Here is a 26,696-nt window from a genome sequence, read left to right on the forward strand (position 1 = left end):
CTCAAAGAAATCCCTCAACCCTTGCTGCCAAGGAGATTGTGAGCGATTTAAGGACACAGACCACATCAGTCGTGTCTTTGATCCCCAGGTCAAAGCACAGAACCTGGAACTCTGGAAGCTGAGAGACTCAACACACACAGACTGAATGAACAGATCGGTAAGACAAAGGTCTGTGAACTGTGGGCCCCTGGATAAGCTTTACTTCTCTAATCAGCATCGTGACCATGGCCACCACAGCCACCACCAGCACCACTGTGCAGGGAGCACTAACTGGGTGCCAGGCACTAGACGCTTCGCATGTGTCATCTGACTGAATCCATAACCACCCTGGAAGGCAAGTAAGGTACCATGTCTGGAAGTCATCAGGGCCACGCACAAAGAACTCTGCTCTTCCCAGGAGCCTGGTAAGACTGCACCTCCCGCCCTCCTGCAGTGAGTGTGTCCATGGGACTGGCTTTGCCAGTGAAACAGGAGCAGGGATGTGCATGTCTGGGTGGCCACTTTGAGAGTATGTGGGCCCTCCTGTCCCTCCACCACAGACTGGGTCTGGGTGTGAGGAGGATGACGAGATGCAGGAGGGGCCCAGCCAACCCATGAAAGGTAAGTAGCAGGAATGAGACAGAAACCTGTGTTTTCTGTAATAACATCTCTTATTTACAAAATATATTAAAAAGGGAAATCAATCTAGCAAATAGAAAACCAATTTCACTTGCTATATACAGAAAGCCAACTGAGTCCAATGAAAGCAAAAGTTTATTCAATTCGAAGTGTCCGTGCTCCTTGACCCAGCCGTGTCAGAACCACCTGAGGCAGCAGGCTCGGGAGAGATGCTCCTTCAGCTGGTGTGGGGTCAAGCCCTGGTGTCTGGACGTCTAGATGCCAAGGCTGACCAGCACCCTAAGCCTGAGGCCCACACTCGCTTTGTCAAGGAGTCTGAGAGCATCATAGACATGCTGGCACTGACCTGAGACCATATCAGCACTGCTGAAGGAAAATTGAGAAGAGAACAACTTTCCCTCCCAACAGGGTTCATGTTATTAACCCCTGACTCTTGGACCACCTGAAATCACCTGCCTATCAGCAGGGCTGGACACCTCAACGTCAGGAAACACGGATCCGAGGACTGGGCAGAGGCATCTCTCCAAGCAATCCTCCAAATACAGAGATTCTGAGCAACAGATACTTGTAGGTTACGGGCTCTGGCGAGGGCCTGGATTCCATCTCCATAGCTCAGCCCACCTGGGCATCTCCTCCACCACACTGCAGACTGTGAAGGCCCAGGGGACAGTCCAAGGCCTGTTGTCTGCATCGCCAGTGCCCAGGTCAACACCCAGAACACACAGGAAGCTGATATGCATTCAGTGAGTAAATAAACAAGATGTCATCCACATGGATCCTGGGGGATGGGCAAGATTCAGACCACCGTCCAGGGGGAGAAGAGATACTACAGATGGGGGCCCAGGGCAGAGGGGGCACGTCTTCTCCAGACAGTCCTTGCTCATTCACCTAGAGCTTCTCCAATTAAGCTCTGGCTTATTCCAATAGCCACGCTGACAGCACAGGTTCTCTCTGTGACTGATGGATAATTTCATACCCAAATTGGAAACCACTTACATTGAGACAGCAGGAAAATCAGGGGCAGGAGACATATGATAGCTCCTTATACATGACAGCAAATAAAAAATGAAAACAGCAAGGTTGATCATCTCATGACAAATAAATTCATGGTCTCATTGGTGTGTAGAATGTTTAGTGTAAGTCAAATTCACCAAGTATTTTCTGGACATCCATAGCCAGGATGCTATGTTGAGAAGTGGGAACTAATATTCATTCACCCCTTCAATAAATATTTAATACTCTCCACCAGGTACTGAGGACACAGCCAAGCATAAAATGAACAAAGGGGAAGACGGCAAATAGGCAACTCTTTGCCAAGGAGTGATAAGTGCTATGAAGGAAAATAAAGCGGGGCGGGGGGGGGGGGGTGCCATTTTACTCAGGGTTATGGTAGGTGATATGTGACCCTGACTTTAGATGAGTTAGAGGCATCGTCTCATTTAATTCATTCCTCATACCACTCTCTTTGGTGGTCACGACAAGTCCCATTTAAAGATGGGGACATGAGGACTCTGAAAAAGACAGACCTTCCAGCTCCACACTTACTAGTCATGAGGACTTGGGGATGTTGTCTAGCTTACTTGTGCCTTAGTTTCCTCATCTCTAAAATGGACACAGGAGCACCTCCACTGCGAGCTTGCTACTACATGTAAAACACTCGGGAAAGGATTTGGTGTATAAAAAGTGATCAATAAATGTTACCTGCTGTTGTAGGCAGGAGTGCAAATGCCAATCCTCAGTTTGAGGACTTCATTATCTGATGGAGAAGCCAACAGATACACCCATGAAACTAGTGGATGGTAACATCCATGAACAAACCATGTTGATTTATACCACCACTCCCCCTACCTGACAGGCCCATCTTCCTGACCAACTTCTACTCATCCTTCAAAACCCAAGTCAAACAGTTCCTATCTAGCAATTCCACTTCTGGGAATATATCCAAAGGAAATGAAAACATTAACCCAAAAAGATATGCGCATCCCCATGTTCACAGCAACATCATTTACAATAGCCAAGACATGGAAACAACCTAAGAATCCATCAATGAATGAATGGATAAGAAGTTGTGGTATATATATACAATGGAATATTATTCAGCCACAAAAGTGAGGAAATCCAACCATTTGTGATGATATGGATGGACCTTGAAGGCATTATGCTAAGTGGAGGAAGTCAGACAAAGAAAGACAAAGACTGTATGATCTCATTTATGTGTGGGATCTTAAAAAACAAAAACAAAAAACACCAACCTCATGGAAAAAGAGATCAGACTTGTGGTTATCAGAGGTGGTGGTCGGAGGTGAGGGGGGAATTAGAGGAAGGTAGTCAAAAGGCACAAACTTCCAGTTAGGAGATAAATAAGTGCTGGGGATGTAATATACAACACAATGACTATAGCTAGCACCGCTGGATGCTATACAGGGAAGCTGTTAAAAGAGCAAATCCTAAGAGTTCTCACCACAAGGAGAAAAAAATTTTTTTTCTTTTCTTTCTTCCTTTCTTTTTATTGTATCTATATGAGATGATAGATGTTAGCTGAACCTACTGTGGTAACCATTTATAATATATGTAAATCAAATTGTATCATGCTGTATGCCTTAAACTTATACAGTGAATGTATGTTAATAATTTCTCAATAAAACCAGGAAAAAAAACATTCCCTCTCTGAAGACTTCCATGACAATCCCAGCAGTTAATTAACCCACCATTGTGCCACCTTTACACCTGATTCTACACAATTCTATGTCTTATTTGTTTGTTCATTTATTCATTCAACAAATTTGCATCAAGAGTCTACCATCTGCCAGACCCTCATCTTACTCCATTGCAGTTACGTGCTAACATGTTTCTGTGTGTCTTCTACTGGACAACAAATTTCTGTCCAGCAGCAGAAAAATTTAACTGGGAGATGGGCAAGATAAACAAAATGAATTAATAAATAAATAAACTAAGGACAACATAAAAGTAGATAAATGGGTGGTCCAGAAAGCAAAAAGGATTACAGGAATTCAGAGGAAGTTACAAATAAAACCAACTCAGCATTGACAGGGCCACTAAGGGCTTTCTCGAAGAATGAGCTGGACTTGGAAAGATAAGGGAAGATCTGGAAGAGGGGGAGGGAAGGAGAAGCTAGCACGTACTCATGAATGGAGAACGCAAAGTCTCAGCCAGATGAATAGCATATTATGTTAAAAATAGGTAAGTGTATGCATATATGCCTTGCACATATCTGTATGCAAATGCATAAAAAAGGTCTGGAAGGGCACATGCCAAACTCTCCATGGTAAGGGTCTCTGGGGAAGGGACATTTGTATTTTGTACTCTATATGGTTGTATATTACTTAATTTCTTTCAAAAATACATTATTATATTGGATAACCTAGAGGAAATGGATAAATTCTTGGACTCCTACAATCTCCCAAAGCTCACTCAAGAAGAGGCAGACAATTTGAACAGACCAATCACAAGGAAAGAGATTGAAACAGCAATCAAAAACATCCCAAAGAATAAAACCCCAGGACCAGATGGCTTTCCTGGGGAATTCTACCAAACTTTCAGAGAGGATTTAATACCTATCCTTTTCAAGCTATTCCAAAAAATTAGGGAAGATGGAACACTTCCTAACACATTCTTTGAGGCCAACATCACGCTGATACCAAAAACTGACAAGGACACCACGAAAAAAGAGAACTACAGGCCAATATCACTGATGAACATAGATGCAAAAATTCTAAACAAAATTTTGGCAACCAGAATTCAGCAACTCATCAAAAGGATCATACATCCTGATCAGGTGGGATTCATACCAGGGACACAGGGATGGTTCAACATGCGCAAATCAATCAACGTGATACACCACATCAACAAACTGGGGAATAAAAACCACATGATCATCTCAATAGATGCAGAGAAGGCATTTGACAAGATCCAACAGCCATTTATGATAAAAACTCTGAACAAAATGGGCATAGAAGGAAACCACCTCAACATAATAAAGGCCATATACGACAAACCCATAGCCAACATCACACTCAATGGGCAAAAACTGAACGCCATCCCCCTGAAAACAGGAACGAGACAAGGCTGCCCTCTATCACCACTCCTATTTAACACAGTACTGGAGGCCCTGGCCAGAGCAATCAGGCAAGATAAAGGAATAAAAGGAATCCAAATAGGGAGGGAAGAAGTGAAACTCTCGCTGTTTGCAGACGACATGATCTAATATACAGAAAACCCCAAAGAATCCATTGGAAAACTCTTAGAAGTAATCAACAACTACAGCAAAGTTGCAGGGTACAAAATCAATTTGCATAAATCAGTAGCATTTCTATACTCCAACAACGAACTAACAGAAAAAGAACTCAAGAACACAATACCATTCACAATCACAACAAAAAGAATAAAATACCTTGGGGTAAATTTAACTAAGGAAGCGAAGGACCTATATAATGAAAATTACAAGGCCTTTCTGAGAGAATTGGATGACGACATAAGGAGATGGAAAGACATTCCATGTACATGGATTGGAAGAATAAACATAGTTAAAATGTCCATTCTACCTAAAGCAATCTACAGATTCAACACCACCCCAATCAGAATCCCAATGACATTCTTTACAGAATTAGAACAAAGAATCCTAAAATTCATATGGGGCAACAAAAGACCCTGAATTTCTAAAGCAATCCTGAGAAAAAAGAACAAAATGGGAGGCATCACAATCCCTGACTTCAAAACATACTACAAAGCTACAGTAATCAAAACAGCATGGTACTGGTACAAAAACAGGTGCACAGATCAATGGAACAAAATTGAAAGCCCAGAAATAAAACCACACATCTATGGACAGCTTATCTTCGACAAAGGAGCTGAGGGCATACAATGGAGAAAAGAAAGTCTTTTCAACAAATGGTCCTGGGAAAACTGGAAAGCCACATGTAAAAGAATGAAAATTAACCATTCTTTTTCACCATTCACCAAAATAAACTCAAAATGGATCAAAGACCTAAAGGTGAGACCTGAAACCATAAGGCTTCTGGAAGAAAACGTAGGCAGTACACTCTTTGACATCAGTATTAAAAGGATCTTTTCGGACATCATGCCTTCTCAGAGAAGGGAAACAATACAAAGAATAAACAAATGGGACTTCATCAGACTAAAGAGCTTCTTCAAGGCAAATGAAAACAGGACTGAAACGAAAAAACAACCCACTAACTGGGAAAAAATATTTGCAAGTCATATATCTGACAAAGGCTTAATATCCTTAATATATAAAGAACTCTCGCAACTCAACCACAAAACATCAAACAACCCAATCAAAAAATGGGCAGGAGACATGAACAGACATTTCTCCAAAGAAGATATACGGATGGCCAATAGGCACATGAAAAGATGCTCATCATCGCTGATCATCAGGGAAATGCAAATCAAAACTACACTAAGATATCTCCTTACACCCGTTAGAATGACAAAAATATATAAAACTAATAGCAACAAATGTTGGAGAGGTTGCAGAGAAAAAGGAACCCTCATACACTGCTGGTGGGAATGCAAACTGGTGCAGCCACTATGGAAAACAGTATGGAGATTCCTCAAAAAACTAAAAATAGAACTACCATACGATCCAGCCATCCCACTACTGGGTATTTATCCAAAGAGCCTGAAGTCAGCAATCCCAAAAGTCCTGTGCACCCCAATGTTTATTGCAGCACTGTTTACAATAGCCAAGACGTGGAAGCAACCTAAGTGCCCATCAACAGACGAATGGATAAAGAAGATGTGGTACATATATACAATGGAATACTACTCAGCTGCAAAACAGAACAAAATCATTCCATTTGCAATAACATGGATGGACCTTGAGAGAATTATGTTAAGTGAAATAAGCCAGCAAGAGAAGGATAATCTGTGTATGACTCCACTCATATGAGGAATTTAAAACTATGGACCAAGAACAGTTTAGTGGATACCAGGGGAAAGGTGGGGTGGAGGGTGGGCACAAAGGGTGAAGTGGTGCACCTACAACATGACTGACAAACACTAATGTACAATTGAAATTTCACAAGATTGTAACCTATCAATAACTCAATAAAAAAAAAAACAGCTCTTATTGTTACTGGAGGCTTATATAAACCCATTCACGGAAATGGGGAAAGCTTCCAGAACAAACTGCAGGATCCCTTTGATGCCCACATGCCACTTAATTAAAACTGCTCACTTCTCAACTCAGCGGCCCTAAGTTAATGATGGGCCAGGAGAGGAGGAAGCAGAGATGGGCCTTGACTTTTGAAAAAGATTATAAAAATTAGGAAGAAATCTGAAAGAATATAGAAAGTCACATGCAATTGGTGAAGAAGGTAGAACTAATCAGAAGGGAACTCTATGAGGGAGAAAGAAATTTATTAAATTAAGGAATAAGTACATATAATATATTTAGTTAGAGGGTTTGCACAAGTATAATCACGTAGTTATTGCATATCCTTGGAAACACTGTGTGTGTTAATTCAGCAGAAACAGAATAAATTAAATTAGGATTTGATGGATATGTCTTGGTCAGTAAGATGTACAAGGCATGACTAGGACAGGATGGAAGAGGCTGGCAGAGTCTTACGCTTTGAGGATGACCAAAATGAAATGAGTCAAGGACAGTGCTGCAGTCTGACCGCATGGGACAGGTCCTAGCCCAGTCCAGCCCATACAGGAACCGCTTTTCCATGCTAATGACATCCTATTGAGAAACCCACATGCCAGTAAAATACAGAATGATCAGCAGGAGCAAAGCAACCCAGGGTCTCGAGGTGGCCACCTGGTGGGGGAAGCGGGGGTGCAGTCTGAGAGCCGCAGGCGGCAGAGAGGGAGAGCTAACTGGTTACAGAAGAGCAGACCTCGCAGGCACCACTAAGGAGCGTGTGTCACGAGCTCGGGATTTGGATTCATCAAAATCTGAGCACCTGGGTCAGAGGAAAACAAAAGAGGGAAGGGCGAGCTCATTTCAGGAAGAACTTGGTGGCAAATGAAAGGGAAGCACAGGGCCTCAGGCGTTCACCATCCCACGCTGGAGGAGACAGAACAGGTAAAAGAGAGTCAAAAGGTGCCCCGTAATCCTGGCTTCTGTTTCTTCCGAATCCGTAGCAGGAAAGGTCTCAGAGTTCTGTCGCTTGGACCTCTGCCTCCCAGTCAAAATGAAATCAAACTGGAAAGACGCAAGTCACACAGAACATATTCTGTCCTTTGACCTCATCAAGGCGTAGCCCGTGTCTCCTACATCTGCCACATCCCCGTGGCGTCCCCGACACTCTGTATAAGACAGCCACACAAAACACGAGCGACGGACAGGCAGCAGAAGCCAGCGCAGAAAATCCCCCGCTCAACTCACAGCCGAAGTCATTATGTAGCACGAAGTGTGTACATCTTGATTCTTTTGTACCTTGCCAACGGTTCCTATTTGTAGCAATATGGGACCAGCTTCGGGGCGAAGCTTGCATACGCTGCATTTGCCAACAGACACAAAACTCTGATCTTAATGGAAATGCGCTTTCAAAGTCCACACTCATAAGCCCTGGGTAGCCAGGCTTTGCCCACCCAAACCCTAAACTGTAGCCCCTCAGGGCTCCCCGCTGGAACCCCACTACCCACGGTGATGGGCAAGGCAGGCAGAAACCAGGGGCAAGAGCTGAATGCGGGCACACGCAGGAAGAAAGGCCTGTGATTTCAGCATGAGCGTCAAGGAGCACGTGATCACTCAGTCTCTGCCCATCAACAGAAAAGGACAGCTGGGCTCAAAGAGGGGCATTTAGTCTCCGGCACTGAGAGGTTTAAAGTGGGTTCTGCAAGCATCTTTCCAGATGATTTTGTGTCAAAAACTAATATTTCTGAGCTAAGCCTCTATGTGAGACATATTTTTAGTAGCCTCTCTTAAATGGCACTTTTAAAAATAATCTCCTTCAAGACGGCAGACGATTAAAACACGGATGTCCAAGAGCTGAATTAAAAAGCCTCTTATAACTTGGAATGCGATGGTTAGAGCTGCTGTGGGACCGCAGACAATTTGGTACCTGATCGCTAGATATTCGGCAAGTGCCACCCAGCTGAAAAATATATTTCTTATTAAGCTTCTGTACTTAAATAGCATCAGCCCTCAAATGAGATCACTCCCTCTGAAGGTTTTAAAGATACCAAGAAGGTCCCAGGAAGCATTTTATTTCAAAGTAAACCTTATTACAAAACTCGGGATGAATTTTTCCATCTATCTCACCCCTGAATTTTAAATTACTCGTCTTTTTCTCCCACCAGCTCGGTCACTTCCACGGGGAGGGACGGGGCCTCGTAGAAACACCAAGCAGCTTACAGCGAGGATCAAGAGCAAGTCTCCGTCATGCGGCGGGATCCAGGAAGGCGCCTCTCCGGATAACCAAGGGTCGTGGTTAAGGGATTGTTACCCTGGATACTACAGGTTCACCCCTCTTATGCTCCGTAAGCGGCTGTGTGTGCCAGCCTCTGAGAAGGGGACATGAGCACACAGTCCCTGTCTCAGGGACGCTCTCAGTCCACAGGAGAAACAGGAAAGTCAACACGAGGTGATGACACAGAGCGACACATGCTGGGGCACAAAGTGCCACAGAAACACAGATTAGTGGCCAGCCCAGTGCTGGGGAGGGAGCGGGCAAGAGCTGAGGGTCTGCAAAAGCTTTCGTGGAAGTTGATGGAATGAAAGTCACTTCACAGGGACCCCCATGCAAAACACAAAAGCCTTGGACGATGATGAAGAAACAGAAAGGATGTGCAGTTTTTCAAGGCAATTGCAATGAAGAGGAATTACTGTCACACCATAGAGCAAGGTAAATGTTTATGAAACTAGAGACAGTGGGAGGGAGTGGGGGAGGGGAGAGACAGAGAGGGAGACAGCCACAGAGAAAGAGATTCGGGCATGGGGAGAGACAGAGAGGCAGATGGAGCCCAACAGGCATAGAGGAAGTGAGAGACAGACCGACCAAGATACAGACAGACAGAGGCAGACCAAGGAAGGAAGGAGCAGAGAGAAGCAGGGAGAGAGGGGAACGAAAAGAGTGAAACAGACAAAGAGACAAAAGGAGAAACAGAGAAAGTGAGAGAAACAGCGCAGAGGGAGAACAGAGAAGCAGGAGAAAGGCAGAAGCCGGCTCTTCGAGCGCCAATGTGCAAGAGGCCCAAGCGCCTGGGAACACAGTGCTGCTTAGATGACGGAGACTCGGGCCCGCGGGGGAGTCAGTGGCAGGCCAGTCGGACCCGGACAGAACACCTAGCCACCATTCACATGGGAACAGGCCCACGGCACCCCACGGCCATGCACTGTCACCTCCTCTCCTCCAGGCCCTGCAGACCCCATGCCAGGGCAGGCTCATGACACAAACCAGGCTTCTCCTCGCCTGCTGGTACATGGGTAAGTAACTTGATATGAAACTTGGCCCTAACTTTCCCAAACACAATCCTCAGAAAACATCTTAGAAAAGACACTCCTTAGGGGAATGACGCCTATAAAGCACGCTCTATCTACCCCGGTTGGAGAGGCACAAGGTGCCCTCTCGGGAAGTGCCTCAGCAAAGAAGCATATCGACTGTCTTTTAGCATTTTTTAAGCTTAGTCCATCACTGCACCCCCTTTTTGTATAGGGACCAATCACGTACATCCTCTGAATCACTATTCTGCTTTTGGGAAACTCTGCCTTCTCCAGATTCCACGTTTCCAAAAAGCCCTCTGATATCAAGATGAAGTGATCAGTAGGCTAAAAAATCCTTTGATGTACAAAGTGAGGGGGGGAGACAAGGAAGGAGAGACTTGTCTTGCAGGGAGTGGGTAGGAAGGTGTGCTCGCTTCACCATGGAGGGGTCTGAATCTTTAAAACCACAGAGGGCACTGTGCTTCCAACACAACAGACACTAAATTTGACTTGAAAGCAAAAAGAGCAAGCAGCATGGTGTTCAAGAGTGAGGCAGCCCTGGATTCGCATTCAAGGATGACCACAAAGCTGCCTGCCCAGGGGTGACTCGGGAGACGGCGCTGTACCTCAGTTTGCTCAGCTGAAAAATGGGCCTCATAAACTATATAGGGCTGTTCTCAGGGCGAGAGGGTACAAACGCATGCCAACACCACACAGAAAGCAGCTAACACAGAGGGGTGCCCTCACCAATCAGACAAGGCAGGGGACAGGTGAGAGCAGTGACGGGACAAACGAGCCACCAGGGCTGATGCTGTGAGTCAGGGTGGCCATGCCACAGGCCTCAAGTCACACCACACCGGGCCACCTTTTCTGCTTAAGTAGAGTGATCCACTTAAATGGGACTTGGGACAGAGAAACAGAGACCCACCAAAGGGGCAGGAAAAAAGAGGACTCCAACTTCAATTGTACAAAGCGAGGCCAAGTTTGCTTCCCCCGTGGGAACTTGCATTTAATGAGATGCTTTGCCTTCAGCCTTCCCTGAGCTGAGGCTTTAATTGACCTCTACATCTCTCAATCTCACAAGGTTCTATTTCCCTGTCTCCATTTATTATTCAAAATAGAAGCTCTTCTCCCAGAGAATTTCAGGGCTGTAATCAAATCCCACTAAAAGGTAAAAAACTCCGGCATTCATTCACATCTATACCAGAGGGGGAAAAAAATAATGAGAGAGGCCTAAAAATACTTACCTTCAAAAAAAGAAAAGGAAAAACTTCAACCCTTAATCCCAAACTCCTTCTCCTTAAAATAAGTGACTTAGCTTAAGAGTCTCTAATATTACAAAAAGATACCAGAGGAAACTGCCCCTGTGTCTATGTTTTAAAAAGTTATTTGGTCCATGCAGTCACCCTCCACTCTCTGAAGAGGAAGTTCTCCCTGAGCAAACATTAGTGAGTACCTACTGTGTGCCGGGCACGATGCGAGGCCCTGCGGAGTCAGAGACGGAAACAGTCGGGGCCCTGACCACGGCCCTCCACTGAGCTGCTTCACGGGCAGTGTCTCATGGAGCCCCGCCGTGCACCTGCTGCCATGTTACTCCCCACTCACAGAAGAGGGAGCGGGGTTTCCAAGTCCAGCACACAGGGTTCTGCCCTCTGGTGCTCTGGGAGGAGGTCTAACCCGGGGTCGGCAGAGAGTCAGGCCAAGCGGCAGGGAGGGGAGGAGAGGCTGCATCCCACAGCAGGTGCCTCTCGCTGTGAAAAGGAAAGGAAGCCTTCTCTTCCTTTGGCCCCGGCTGTCTGACTCTGGGGAGAGGACCAGAGCATCCTGAGGCAAGAACGACAAGGTCACAGTGTCCCCTTGGGGCTACTTCCCAAATGGCCAGCTCCTACCAACAGCCTTCAGGCCCTTAACAACTGCTTTATTCTCTCCTCCCTTCTGACCATCACAACTGCCCACAGGAAAGGATCCCAGGACACTCAGAGCTACCTCTGTGTGAACCATGTCACTGCCCTGAAGGGCATCAGACTCGAAGCAGAACGGAGTGCGGGATGGAGGAGAGAAGGTGGACTTGATGTCACAGGAGCCCAGGGAAAATGTGGACTCCACCGCTACCCACCAGTGACCTTCATTCACTCACTGAGTCAACTCATTTACCAGCACCTACCATGTGAATCACCGGGATCCAAAGGCAGCAGAAAGAGACATGGAACTTGCCCTCATGGAGCAGGGGGGACAGACACAGATCAATGATAAGGAAACTTAAAATTACGTTAAGAGAAGAAGGGAGAGATACACAAAGCAGAAAACAGCATGGAAAATCTGAGCCTGCCAGGGCATCAGGGAGGTTGCCCTGGCAAGCGATGAGTTGATGTTGAGGGTTGAGTTACCGGGGCCCAGAGCCTGAATCCAGCCAGAGCTCTTTGCACAGCAGGAGCAAAGGCCCTATAGAGGGAAGAGGCAAGGGGCCTGGAGCAGAAAGAGGCTGATGAGCTGGAGGCCTAGCACCGTGGTGGAGCATGACGAGAAGTCAGTGCGGCCTAAACCCTTCTGCATCTCAGCTGCCATATTTATAAATGAGGATAATAATCCCTCTTGATTCACAGGCTTGTCTTCAAAAGTAAATGAGAGAATGAAGGTAAAGACCCGGCGTGTGCCTGACACACGGTTGGAGCCTGGTAAACGCTGAGCTCCTGAGGGATAGGGCCCCCACAAGGGGCTTTCCTGCAACAGGTGGAGGACGATGGCCGATGGGATGGTGGTGGTCTTCCCCAATGCCCTGGAATCTCGCAAGGCAAGACCTGTGGTCTTCATCCAGCTGAGCTGAGCCCCACAAGATGCCAGACAACCTTCTGACCTAAATGTAGGATTTCACAAGAATTTTATACCAACATTGTTGTAAAAAAATAAAATGAGGGGCCAGCCCTGTGGCTGAGAGGTTAAGTTCACGCGCTCCGCTTCGGTGTCCCAGGGTTTTGCTGGTTTGGATCCTGGGTGCAGACATGGTACCGCTCATCGAGCCCTGTTGAGGCGGCATCCGACATGCCACAACTAGAAGGACCCACAACTAAAATACACAACTATGTACTGGGGGGATTTGGGGAGAAAAAGCAGAAAAAAATAAAAAGACTGGCAACATTTGTTAGCTCAGGTGCCTTTTAAATCTTTTAAAATAAATTAAAAAAAATAAAAATGGGAAACAACTCAATATCCATCAGTAGGAGCCTGGTTAAAAAATTATGCTATTGCCAGTTCAAGGGAACACAATGCAATTCTTTAAAAGAATGATTCAGATCGACATGTAAGGTATAATAAAAAGATCTCTAAAGTATATTGTTTAGTGGGGGGGAAGTAATATACAGAACAGTGACTATAGCAGGCTCCTAGTTATTAAGACGTGTAGGCGCGTACATGCAGCTTACTCAGGCATCGCTCATCTCTGGAAAGACAAATCCAAGACTCATAATTGTTATTGCCTCTGGTAGGAAAATCAGGGGGCCAGGGGTAGGAGGGAGATTTATTTTTCATGGAACACCTTTTATACTATTTGACTATTTAGCATGGGGGCAACAAGGTTTATTAAGAGGTCAAAAATTGTATAAGCTTCAATTGTTTAAAAAACAAGAAATCTAGGGGCTGGCCTGGTGGCGTAGGGGTTGAGTTCACGTGCTCTGCTTCAGCGGCCCAGGGTTCATGGGTTCAGATTCCAGGCATGGACCTACAGGCTCATCAAGCCATGCTGCGGTAGGCATCCCACATATAAAATAGAGGAGGATGGGCACAGATGTTGGCTCAAGCTAATCTTCCTCACCAAAAAAAGAAAAAATCCCAAAATCTAAACTTGCAAAGCAGACAGACCCAGATCTGCCACTTCTCATTGTGTGACGTTGCCTGAGTTACTTCATTTCTATGCCTCAGTTTCCTCTGCTGCAAAATGGGGATCCTAATAGTTATCACTGCTGGGGTCAGCGAGGATTAAACGTTAAATGAAGTATCGATACTTCAAAAGTATTTAGTCAAATTTTTGGCAGATAGCAACTACTCAATAAATGTTAGCCATTAGAATCCGGGGTCACTGATTTGTACTAGCTAGTTGACTGTTTTTATCAGTCACAGGAGAATAATGCACTAAGTCGCTCTCTGAAAATGCATCTGCAGTGACGGTCGTCACCTATCTTTCTTTCAGCATAAGGGACACACAAGGACTCCTACAGGGTTCACAGTGAACCTATCCTAAGGAATGGGGCCACTCCGTGGTCCCCTCCTGCCATTAGGTCCCTCTACAGTAAGGTGGGCCCTGGGATTGGCCAGGACCCTTGGAGCTTGGCAGGGATGGGGGAGAGCCTTGTCTGTCTTCCACACCAGCCCCGCCCACCCTGGGAAACAGAGGTCAGCACTGGGACTTCTCCATCCCCATAATTCCACTGTCCTTTCAGCTACAGGGCTACAGATGCAGTGAAGGGAGGGGCCACACTGAACACTGCCCAAGTTTTTCAGGTGGGGCATGGCTGGGAAGGCCACCGCAGAGGGACCCCTGGGACCTTGCTCAGAAGGGCAGTGTGTTACACAAGGGACCCACCCTCCCTACCTGGTCCCCTCAGCTCCCTAGAGTTAGAGCAGAATGGAGAAAGGAAACAGACCTTGTGATTCCATCTGAGTTAGAATCCAGCTCCACGACATACTCACTCAAAGCCTGGGGGCCTCTCTGAGCCTGAGTCAAGCAATAAGATGGAGATGAAAACACCTCCCTCAAAGGGTTCGCAGTGCACAGTAGGTGCTCTCCCTCTCACGGAAAGCTGTCTGTCCCCAATCACAGAAATCCACAGAGGCGGGGACTTGTCAGGAGTTAGGCAACAAACTCAGTCAGGGACTGCATGGCACGGCTTTCAACACAGGAGGTTACATTCACGTGCTGGCCTCACAGAAACAAAGGGGGTCTGGTGGGAATGGGCACCCCCGACAGCGCTCTTCCAGACCAATGTTCCTGAGCCTCACCTGCGCTTCCACCTGTGAAGCCGTCATGTCAAAAAACCAAACCTGAACTCCTCAGGCCTCCAGAGTTCACGACCGATTCAAAGGCAACGCAAGGGACAGAGGAACACGGTGAGCGTCATCAAAGGGGCACAGTCAGCAGGATCCTAAGCAGCAAGACTACTGTTCAAAGGGCCAAGCTTCTTCCGCAACAAACAAAAGACAAGGGGGAAAGGAGAGAGATGGAGGGCAATGTACAGCTTGAAAGAGACTTGAGAGACCTATCACCCCCAACTGTAATATATGCACTTCATTATGATCCTAATTAGAGCAAATAAATTGAAAAAATATTTGCGATAACTGGAGGAAATTGAACACTGACTGGACTTTTGATGATATTAAGGAACTACCGTTAATTTTTAGGTATGATAACAGTATTGTGAATATCTGTTAATGATAAATATTGAAATATTTGTGAATGAAATAATATGATGCCTTGGATATGCAGCCAAGTAATCTGAGTTGGGGAGGGGCTGAGTTGAAGATGAACGCAGAAAAAATGATCCTGAGTCAACAATTGTTAAAGCTGAGTGGATGGGGTTTCATTAAATGATTCTCTTTGCCTTTACATGTTTGAAATTCTCTATTTTTACTAAAAGTAAGTGATAAAATCATAGGCTTGGAGGTGATATTTACAACACACATAACTGAAAAAGATATATTAGGAACTACTACAAATCAGTAAGAAAAACACAATCCAATAGAAAATGGGCAAAGTCCACGAGAAGAAGTCACAGAAGTAGAAACCAAAATGGGCAACAAGCCAATAAAAAGATGGTCCACCTCACTTGTGATCAGAGAAATGCACACTAAGACCACCTCACACCTCTAAGTGTCAGCAGAAACTCTTGAACACTGACAGAGGGACCATAAATAGGTACTTTTACTTTCTAATAAGGCAAAATTCAGTAAAGTTTAAGGTACCACACTCTACAACTCAGCAATTTCACACTTAGGCATTGACTTTAAGGAAACACTTGTGTAATGGATGTAGGAAGTGATGATGAATGACTACTAATATCATAAAAAGAGACAAGCAGACACTATACATCTCCTTATAGAAAGTACCATGAAACCACACAGTTATGTTATCGGGAAAATTAAACCTGAATCCAAGCCTCTCGATCCAAATGCCATTACAAGGAAATACGGGGAAGAGAGGAGCATGTCAGACAGCACTGCAGAGCTGCCATCAGCAAATTGCAAAAACTCCATTAAGGCAAACGACCCAGTGTCTTCAGTAAATAAATCGTAAGCAAGAGAGATGAAGGAGGACTCTGCAGAAAAGAAACATCAGAGAGTAGTCAAATTCACAGACACGGAAGGTACAGTGGTGGTTTCCAGGGCTGGGGGGTGTTAGTGTTTAATGGGTACAAAATTTCAGTTGGGGAAGATGAAAAAGTTCAGGAGACGGATGGTGGTGATGGTTGCATACCATCTAAATGCACTCTTAATGCCACAGAACTGTACACTTACAAATAGTTAAAATGGTAAATTTTATGTTATGCATATTTTACTAGAATTTAAAGCAAGTTTTTGGAAAAGGAAAAAGAGATGTAAGCGACATAACCAATTATAGCACACGGCTCTCATGTGGATCTCAATTTAAAAAAAAAAACGATAAAAAATTATGAGACGATAAGAAATGTGAACAGTGGTATTTGATGGTACCAAAGAATTGTTGGTAATGGGGGCTGACAATGATATTATATTTATATTTTGTTCTTTAGAGATATATACTGAAATGTCTACAGCAGAAATAATACCCAGGATTGGACTCGAAACAATGCAGATGGGGGAGGCAGGTACAGGTAACTTGAAATAAGACAGACCGCGATTGGTAACAGTTCAACTTAACACGAGAGTGCATTACACTAATCTGCCGAGCTTTGGGCATTCAACATCTGACATAACAAAAAAGTTTTAACATGAGGAAGCAGCCATTATAACTGTGCACAAAGGACAAGATGTTCGTGGCAACACGGTTTGTAACAGCAAAATATTGGAAACGACCTAAATGCCCATGAGCACACGACCAGATTAAAATATTGTCGTATTTCATTCAGTAGAGAACTAGAGTCAGGAAAGTGAATGAACCAGATCAGGGTTCTCAACCAGGGATGTTTGTGCCCCCCAGGGGACAGGTGGCAATGTCTAGAGACATTCTGGTTGCCATGCCTGGGTGGGGTGCTACTGGCCTCTAGTGGGTAGACATCAGAGATGCTGCTCAACATCCTACGAGACACGGAATAGCCCCACAGCAAAGAATTACAGTCATGCACCCACGACGACGTTTCGGTCAATGACGGATCACATATACGACAGTGGTCCCATTAGATTAGTACCGAGGAGCCTAGGCGTTAGTAGGCGGTACCTTCTAGGTTTGTGTAAGTACACTCTGTGATGTTCGCACAATGACGAAATCATCTAAAAACACATTTCTCAGAATATATCCCCATCATTAAGTGATGTATGACTATGTACAGACCAAAATATCAAGTGCCACAGTTTAAAAACCCTATACTAGATCTATGTGGGATAGTCCTCAAACCATAATATTGAATTAAAAACAAATAAGAACAAGGGCAAAGAGATATGTACAAGTAATACTACATAGGTAAAAGTTACACAAAACCGAGACTGCTCATTGTTCATGGGAATTTACCTCTGTAATAAAGTATAAAAATATGGGAGGGGAAAGCTATATGCCAATGTCAGAGTATTGATTTCAGGGGGGCACGAACTGTTGCAAAGGGGGCTTCGATAGAATTTGTAGCATTTTATTTATTCTACCCCATCCCACCTAAAGAAAAGCAAATGCGGTAAAGGTTAACGTACATAAAATCTGGATGGTGGGTATACGGATGGCCTCTCTCAGTCTCTGTACCCTCGGCAAGGAACAAACTCATCAGTGGGGTTGAGGGCAGCAGAGGCCGAGCGGGCAGAATGGCAAGGCCGGGACCCGCCCCACCTCGGGAGCACTCACCGGCCCCCGCAGGTCAATGAGCTCCTGCCTCATCTGGGACACCAGGGCTTCCTTGGCCACCAGGGCCCTGTGCAGGCGCTCGTTGAACTCGATCAGCTCGCCGTGCATCTCCGCCACCTGCAACACACAAGCATCACACAGTGAGGCTCAGAGGGCAGACCCTCCCCAATGACTCGCCCCGCCTTCTCTGGGCATCAACAAGGCACTGGGAGAGTGTCTGGGCTGGAGACAGAACACCACTCACCTACAAGCTGTGCAAACCCACCCATGAGCTGAATACATTTTTGGCTTGATTTTAACACCGTGGAATCAACCGTCCACAGTTTACAGTCAGAACATGACTCTATCAGGTCATTTTTGGACCTTAGGCTTTTATTCCTAATTAACACTTTCCTAGCAAAGGTTTTCTTTCAAATCTGAGTTATGCCTGTCAAGAATGTCCCAATGGCACAGTTAGAATAACTGACCATCTCTGTTAATCAGGGCCTTGGTGCTGAAAACAGAGAAAATAGAACCAGAGGCTCGTCAGGATGGTGACAGTGATGGGGACAGACACAAGTGCAGCAGGGCAACCACTCTTCAGCCATCATTCTGCGCCAGGAAACACCTCTCTCGCACTCCTCGTGTGTTCACTGCACCAGCTCTACGAGGCGGGGACTACTATTCTTGCCTTAGAGAAAGAGAGGCAACGTCGTAGGAGTTGAAGGAGCTGGCGCGCGGTCACAGAGTTAATGAGGGACTGACGCTGGAGCCACTGCTCTGGACCTCTGGGCTACACACCACAGCCCTACTACTCCACGGTGCCCAGATGCAACACTCAGGCCTGCTGTGAGCCCTCGAATCTTTCAACATTCATTCAATATTCTTGGCTGATCCCAAATAAGTTAAGATGGAGGCGGCCAGAAGGTAGTCCCTGACTGATGTACACAATGAACAACAGATCTTTCCAGCTGTAACTTACAAAAAGCACAACGATATCCTATACGGTCAAGGCACTGATTATGTTCTACATAATGCACAAATAATATCCGATCATTTTCAATAAGTACTTTACACGAAATAGAAAATGGTGTCAGGATTAAGAAGGGATATAGGGAGCAGTTTTATGAAAAGAAAGGATCATTAACCTGAGTCTTGATGCCTCAGGAGGAATAAAGGGGAGCCCTCCTTTTTGGAGGGATACATTATATAAAGAGTAAAAGACAGAGAAGGAAATATACCAAGATACTAATATTAGTCAAAGTCCCCTCTTTCTACTTTTCCTTACTTCTCAGTTTCCTAATAATGAGCATTCTCTATTAGCCAGAATAACCACTTAGACTCCAGAAGAATTAAAATTCTTCACCTGAAACTAAAGGGAGCCACGGTGCAATCAACATGAAATTTACAGGCTTCTGATAATAATCCTGATGCTTCCATTAATTTGCGCTGTGAATTCCCACTCAGATGGCACCCCCTCTGTCCCTCAGGTGCCCACCTCTTTCAAACCGGTGTGAAATGCAAAGTGAAAATGGCACAAAAGACACTGTGTGAACCATGCAGCTAACAAAGGGAGAATAAGTCACCGAGCCTCTTCACCAGCTTTCTCATTGTTCAGCCCTAAAATTAATACTCCCCAGTTGCCTACTCCTTTTGTATAATAAAGCTTGAGATGATCTTCTTTTGGCCTTTCACAAACACACACATTATGGCTAATAACGGCTGTGCGGGGCCTCCACATGGTAATACATAAACCCTCCATGAGCTTCCTTCCACAGGGCTGAGAATCCAGTTAGCACACAGCAAGCAGGAAACACACCATGACTAATATCACCGCTAAATACCTGCTAATGGCCCCGTAAAATTCGAGCTTTAAATAAATGCCACTGTCATTTCCAAAGTAAAACAGGCTTTTGCTTTGTTTATGTTTTTATTTTGTTTTGCAGTGGGAGCCAGAGTGTTAAAATAATTTTCCATAAATGCATAAAACATCAAAACATCCCAGCTTCAAGTGGTGTTTATTGTGAGCTGTCAAAACCCTGGTTCTCTTTTGCAGCCAGAGGAATGACTTGACCACGTCAGACGAAGCTTTCATTTCACTAGGGAATGGGGGAAAAAAAACCGAAGGAACGGGGGAGACAAAATTTGATGGAATAATTTCCAGCAGCCATTAAAACTGCAATGTTCACTGTTACTAAGCTAAGCTCTAAAATTCCAAATTTTTATATTATAGATCCCTACATACAGCCATTCATATTAACAGCTTTCATCTTACATAAACCACACCGAGCTTACTGTTTCTCGAATAACTCTTTCCAAACTCTAGTACAACTAAAACTGAATTCAAGACTCAGAGAGAGCCTCAGAGGAGAAACCTGAGATCACAAAGAGTTCCCATTATGATAAAAATAAAAGCAGGCTGCACAACCCCTGCCTGCTGGAATTTCTATTAGGCTCTGAGGGCACCCACAGGTCTCATCTAACATTCATTCCCTATTTTCAAGAGCCACAGAGAATTGCAGGGGACAGGATAGGGAATAGGCACCCTCTGAGCCATTCTCCACCCAGCAGGCTGAGTGAGCTTCCCAAAGCAGCATCTGATACTGTCACCCGCTGTTTAAAACCTCCAGTGCTTCCCATTGCCCAAGGATAAACTCCAACTGCCTTCAAGATATGGTGTCAGTCTCTCTTTCTGACACCATCTCCTGCCCCCTCCTCCCTCTTGGCGTCTCACTGATGTCACAAGTCTTCTACGTTCCTTAAACATGCCAAGCTCTAGGAAATCACCCTTTAGACAAAGAGGAGAAAGGCACATCCAGCAGAGGGAACTGCAGGTGCAAAGGCCCAGAGGTTGGCAGGGAGGCAGTTGAGAGAGGCAGTAAGGGCTGAGACTCTGGTGCAAGATAGGCCTGGGCCTGATCACTCACCGACAGTGTGCTCTGGTGCAAGTCACTTAACCTCTGTGAGCCTGAGGCCATGCACCTACAAAACGGGGATCAAAAATCATTCTCACTTCCTGGGCCACTGTGTGGAGATTTTGAGCCCCTGCAATTCACAGGCTCAACACTGTGTCTGGGTATGGCAAACGTTCAGTGAATGAGAGCGGGTTTTATGTAATGGGCGAGCACATAAAAGGGACATGAAAGAAGAGGAGGAGGACAGGCAGGTCTCCAGAAGCCAGGTGGAAAAGGGCCACACGTGCCATAACAAGTAGTTCAGACAGCTGTGGAGAGAGACTCTGTCCCCCAAAGCGGGAATGTCACTGACAGAGTTGCTAACCATCTGCCAGGCTTTGTTCTAAGTGCTGGGGGACAGGAAAGCCACGGGTTCACATCCTAGAGGTCAGACAAACTATATAGAGCTCAGGGAGAGAGGAGGACTTGGAAGGAAGACGGGGTGTCAGGGAAGGCCGCCCCAGAGATCACACTCAGGAGTCACCTCTCTAATTGGCCGTGGCACATCCCAGGCAGCCTCCTATGCAATCCATGCCCTACATCACAGCCAGGTATGCACTGTATCCTGGCATCACCAATGCTCAGGGCCACTTTAAAAGTCTGCTGTATTTCTTTCTACTCTCAGCAGCTGTAGTTCCTTGAAAATTAATCTGAAGGCAATTGAGGAGGAGACGCCATTTGACAACGCTAATGACAGTGACAAACCAAAAGCAAATGCCAGGTGGAGGAACAGTGACCACAGCTGATGCAGCTTCAAACATAGCCCAATGTGCGCCAGAAGACTGGGAAAGGAGCCTTGATTCTCTGACAGATCCACAGAGAACACCTGGTAGAAGATGCAGTTCCTGAGCTGTGTTCGGAAAGTGCATAACTCATGTGCTAATAAGGTGTAAATCCCTATCAGCCACCATTTGGGTTTCATCCTTTAGGCTGGAGAGGAGATGGTAGAAGGACTTAGGAAGTTTAAGTCACAATGCTATTTGGCAACATCTCTCACACTTTTCAAACCACTCACCTGTGACTTGGCAAATCCCTGCCGGGGAATTATCCTGCCCCTCTACTTGCTCAGGGGCTTGAAGCAGGAGTTCAGCTCCAAATGGCTGGAACCCACCTGAACACCCAAGCACAGAGGGCTGGGAAAACATATGGGGTCCTGCTATTTTCTCCCATGGCCTGGTCCCTGGCAGACAGGACTAGTCAATTGCTACACTCCTTCCTCAAGAAGATACCTAGGCAGCCACAACCAATCGATCCATGTGTTGGCCTAGAGGAGGACATGCACTGGGTATCTCTGGCATTAGGGATGGGGGAAAGCGTCATCAAGAAGGTGACATTTGAGTCGCGCTTTGGAAAATGATGCCTTTGGAGCTTCAGGAGACTGAGCAATCCCTTCCAGCTGGAGCATCAGGGAAGATGATCTCCAAAAATAATGTGGCTGTGAAAAAGCTTTTAAGTCTGTGAAAATGCCAGGAATTAGCATAATTACCTGCCAAATCATGAAAGGATTTTAAATTAAAAAAAAGAAAAACACCTCTGGCATTTCCTTTCATATCACAATGTTCTATCTAATCACATTCGAGTAAATCATGCTTTGCCCTCCTTCAGCCACCTAATTAGACACTTCCTGATTAACTAGACCACAACACCCCCAAATTTTAGCAGCCACTAAGGCTCTTTTGGTCACATACCCAAACTCTCCCAGAATGTTCACTTAGATGCCTGAGAATCTACCTAGGTATTATAAAACACACAAGCTGGTTTTGGTCCCATTTGCACTGGCCATGGGGAGGGATCTGGAGCCTCCTCTGCGGTGATGACACTACGCCTGCCTGGGTAAACACAAAGACCTCACCAGTGCCCTTCTGCCTTAGCACACTTTTGAACACCAACCACGAGCCAGGCCTTTGCCTGGCATTATGCCCATTAGCTCCTGTGACCCCTGCAACCCCCCACAGAGTGGCATGCCTTCCTACGGATGGGGCCTTGAGGCTCAGAGAGGTCAGGCTATGAGCCTAAGGAGTCGGAGTCAGGAAGCGGCAGGGCCCCACTGTCTGTGCTCTTTGCCCGCCCCCTCGGGGTACTGTAGAAAGCTGAGCCCTTCGGGGGTTGAGGAGATGAGTCCGCCCTGCAGAGTGGAGGGATCACAGGCTCCCAAAGCAAGCTGATCATCAGCCACTTGGCGGGCTGCTGAGAAATGCACATTCCTGGGCCTCACTCCCAGAAATGCTGATTCGATGGGGGAAGAGAGTCCAAAGCAGTAGTTTTAAAGGTCCCAGGCCTGTGATGATGAGTCAGATTTGGGAAGCGCTGGCAGAGACAAAGGGGGAGCATTTCACACCCTTAGGTGTGAATTGCAGGTGGGCTAACCCCTAGCGGCAGAAAAGCTCATTTTTCAGGGCAGCATTTGTACAAGAGGGATGTCACGAAGCGCCTCCACTTGCCAGCTCTCAAGCTCCCAGTTCTCACTGGGGTGAACAAAGGCACAAGCCAAGGAAAAAGCGAGTCAAGCCTGGTGGCCAAGAACAGACGGCGGCGCCTGCCACGCGCAGGCTCGTCACTCTGGGCAACAGCATAGCAGTTAGTCTGCAGTGATGCTCCCAAAGCAGGCCCAGGTACAGGGGCTGGGACGCACACGGAAATTGACAGGCAGCATTTGGAAATGTCTTCAGCAATTTCATGTTACTAGGAAATCCAGGAATTCGATCGTTTTTCTAAATTTTTCTTTGTATTTTACAAAACTATCAGTCTGCAATGAATTGGAAATTTTCTTTTTAAAAAAGTGGTTCTTGGGCCTAGCCCTGTGGCCAAGTGGTTAAGTTCGCGTGCTCCACTGCAGGCGGCCCAGCATTTCGTTGGTTCGAATCCTGGGCGCGGACATGGCACTGCTCATCAAACCACATTGAGGCAACATCCCACGTGCCACAACTAGAAGGACCCACAATGAAGAATATACAACTATGTACCAGGGGGCTTTGGGGAGAAAAAGGAAAAAATAAAATCTCTAAAAAAAAAAAAAAAAAGTGGTTCTTTACAGCAGTAAGTTTGAGAAGCATCTATCTACAATGCATTTGCTATAGATAAAGCAGCATAGAAAACTAAAAAAATTATTAGATGAATAATAACGATGAAAAAAGAAAGCCAAAATAAGACAATTCTGGGACAAAATTTGTTACAAAAGTTAAAAAGGAAAATAAGATGGAACCAACCCTATTGGTTGAGCTGTCATTCTTTCAGATGCATAAACATGTTTCCTTGTAGAGCGACATTGCAGGTTTGCAGACCACGCCAATTAGGAATATTAACTGGAATAACGGGGTCCAGGCCCAGCCCAGGACACAGGTCATGAAGTCCTTGAAAAGCTACAGTTGCCCTCACTCTCTCTGATGCTGGCACATCGGGCCATTTGCACAGTCTCCTGATGGCCCTCATTTCCCAGAGGAGGAAGGTGAGGCTCAGGGACTGAGTGACAAACAGTCCCAGGTCACAAACTCATGAGTGACAGCTGAGATTTGAACCCCAGTTATTACGGCTCCAAAGTGTGTGTTCTTTCCATCACGTGACTCTTCCGGTGAAGGATAAATAATCCAGGAAGAGAAACAGTGTGTCCATTTGGGGGTGGAAGAAGCCTAGGCTCAGAGAGGCTAAATGACCTGTCTGAGGCCACACAGCTTATTCCCTAACAGGACCAGGACTGGAGACCCAGGTCTCCTGCTTTTAAATCCAATCTGCTCCTCCACTGGGGGCCATGAGACTCTCAAAGGAGGAGAGAAATGGGGAAGCATTCTGTGAACTGAGGTTCTCTCCCACGTGAGGAGGGATGGTGACGGGGGCGGGGGAGGTCAGGCTCACAGAGCGCTCGCTCTGCACCAGGGCTGCTCTCAGTTCTCTCAATGAAGCACCTCGCAGGAACCCTACAGCTCCCCTGGGAGGTGAGTGCCATACTGTCCATAATTTTATAGCTGAGGAAACTGAGGCACAGAAAGGGTAAGCACGTCACCCGAGGCCACACAGGAAGCAAGCAGCAGAACTGGGATTCAAATGTCTGAGTCCATGTTTTGGACTCTCTACCCTCCCTCTCAGTACACGCCATCAGCGGGATACTGAGCTGCTGTCTCGAGATACTAGTGGAAGGGCAGCGGACCTGGAAGGTGAGGAATCTGGGACCAAGGGCCGAGAGCATCGCCCAAGGCAAGGAGCACCAACACTCCGACACACAGACACAGACACACACACCCGGAAAAGGCACATCTCTGGCTGCTCGCACTGTGCTCTGAGCCACCTGAGGCCCAGGCTGGCTTGCCACAGACACGTGCAAACTTCTCTCTGGAGGGAGCCCTGGCAGTAAGGGGAGACACACACAGACTAAGCAAGAACCTCAGCGAAGGCAGACCCGACTGCAGATCCAGGGTCCAGAGAGAACCCAGTAACGATTCCAGGAGCTTGCCAGCAGCCAGGATGGGCCTCCTTCAAAGGGGTTTTTGCTTCCTGTGAGGGCATTTTGCAAATGAGCTTCCAAAGGACAATTCCAACACGACGCCATTCTGGGGACTGTGATGTGTCACTTCAGGAGGTTCAGCATCTGGAGCCCTCTCTGTGGGGACACCTCAGATGGGGATAGAAAAACGAGGGGCATGGAGGTCAAACCCAGGCCCAGTCTGCTCCCTGCTGTGTGACTTTGAGTAATTAACTTCACATCTCTGATCCTGGCATCTTCTTTGTAAAATGAGGATACTGTCCTCTATTGCACAGGTTTGTCAAGGGGAGCTAAGAAATAATAGAGTTGGGGAAGCACTCAGTGCCTGCCACAGTGAACAATCTTCAAGCGATGGCTGGGGTCGGGAATATCCTGGGTGCTTTACACATCAGCATACATCACAGCCCAGGAGCAAGAGCTTTAGCCCATGTGACAGATGAGGAAACCAAGGCTCAGAAAGGTACAGCAATGGTCCAGTCAGCAGTCTGCAAGAAGGGGTCGTCTGACCCCAGAGCTCACGGCCCACATCCCCCGTCACCCGAGTTTCTCCCATTCCTTCCTTCCTTACAGTCCACCTTTGGCTTTGACTCTGCTGTGCAGGGGGCTGGGCCCAGCAGTCGTCCCGGCCCGCCCTGATGAGGCAGGAGCTCTGGTATCTGGGGATTGGTCCTCCTCGGCATCACTTTGTAAAGCCACCAAGTGACATGCTCATTGGAAGCCTGTGAGACATCCATCCTCCAGTGACCCTGAGACAGTGCCGGGAGGGCTCTGCCTGCAGAGACGCTGAGATAAGTAGAGGCTTGTAAGGGAGCCCTGGTGATAAGCTCACATTTGAAAGAGACGCCCTTAATCTCCCCCGTAACAGCCTCTCTGTGCTCAGAACACCGAGCTCGAGAGAAGAGATGCTGAAAAACATTTGTCTGGGATTACGGTTTAATAGGGGGAAGGCAGACGCAGGACTAACAACAGCTCAATTAATAACGAGATGCCTCTGGGAAACAGACACAACAGCTCTGTCCCAGAGCTGCTGGGTCCCAGTCCCTATCGTTGGTCCTCACGGCTCCTGACGTGTGACCTTTCAGAGAACACACACGGCAAGTCGTGGAGAAAGGCTGCGCAGAGCAGCAGCTGCTAACAGCCCAGACGACACCTCTTCCTTCCTGCCTTCCGCTAATGGCCCTTAAAGAGCAAAGGCAGAGTCCGCGGAGATCGCAATAATGAAACAGCAGCCGACACCTTCCG

General features: G+C 46.4%; 1 protein-coding gene across 9 annotated transcripts in view; it reads right to left on the reverse strand.

Annotated features, from left to right (window-relative positions):
- The window catches only part of SNX29 (sorting nexin 29), a 590,085-nt gene that overhangs the window by 254,532 nt on the left and 308,857 nt on the right, over positions 1–26,696 (reverse strand). For all 9 annotated transcript variants that reach the window (XM_070568519.1, XM_070568518.1, XM_070568526.1 and 6 more), the window contains one exon: positions 18,048–18,164. In XM_070568519.1, coding sequence (XP_070424620.1) covers positions 18,048–18,164 — 117 coding nt within the window. The remainder of the gene's footprint in view (positions 1–18,047; positions 18,165–26,696) is intronic.

The sequence above is a fragment of the Equus przewalskii genome, chromosome 12 (assembly GCF_037783145.1).
Source record: "Equus przewalskii isolate Varuska chromosome 12, EquPr2, whole genome shotgun sequence".
Taxonomy (NCBI): domain Eukaryota; kingdom Metazoa; phylum Chordata; class Mammalia; order Perissodactyla; family Equidae; genus Equus; species Equus przewalskii.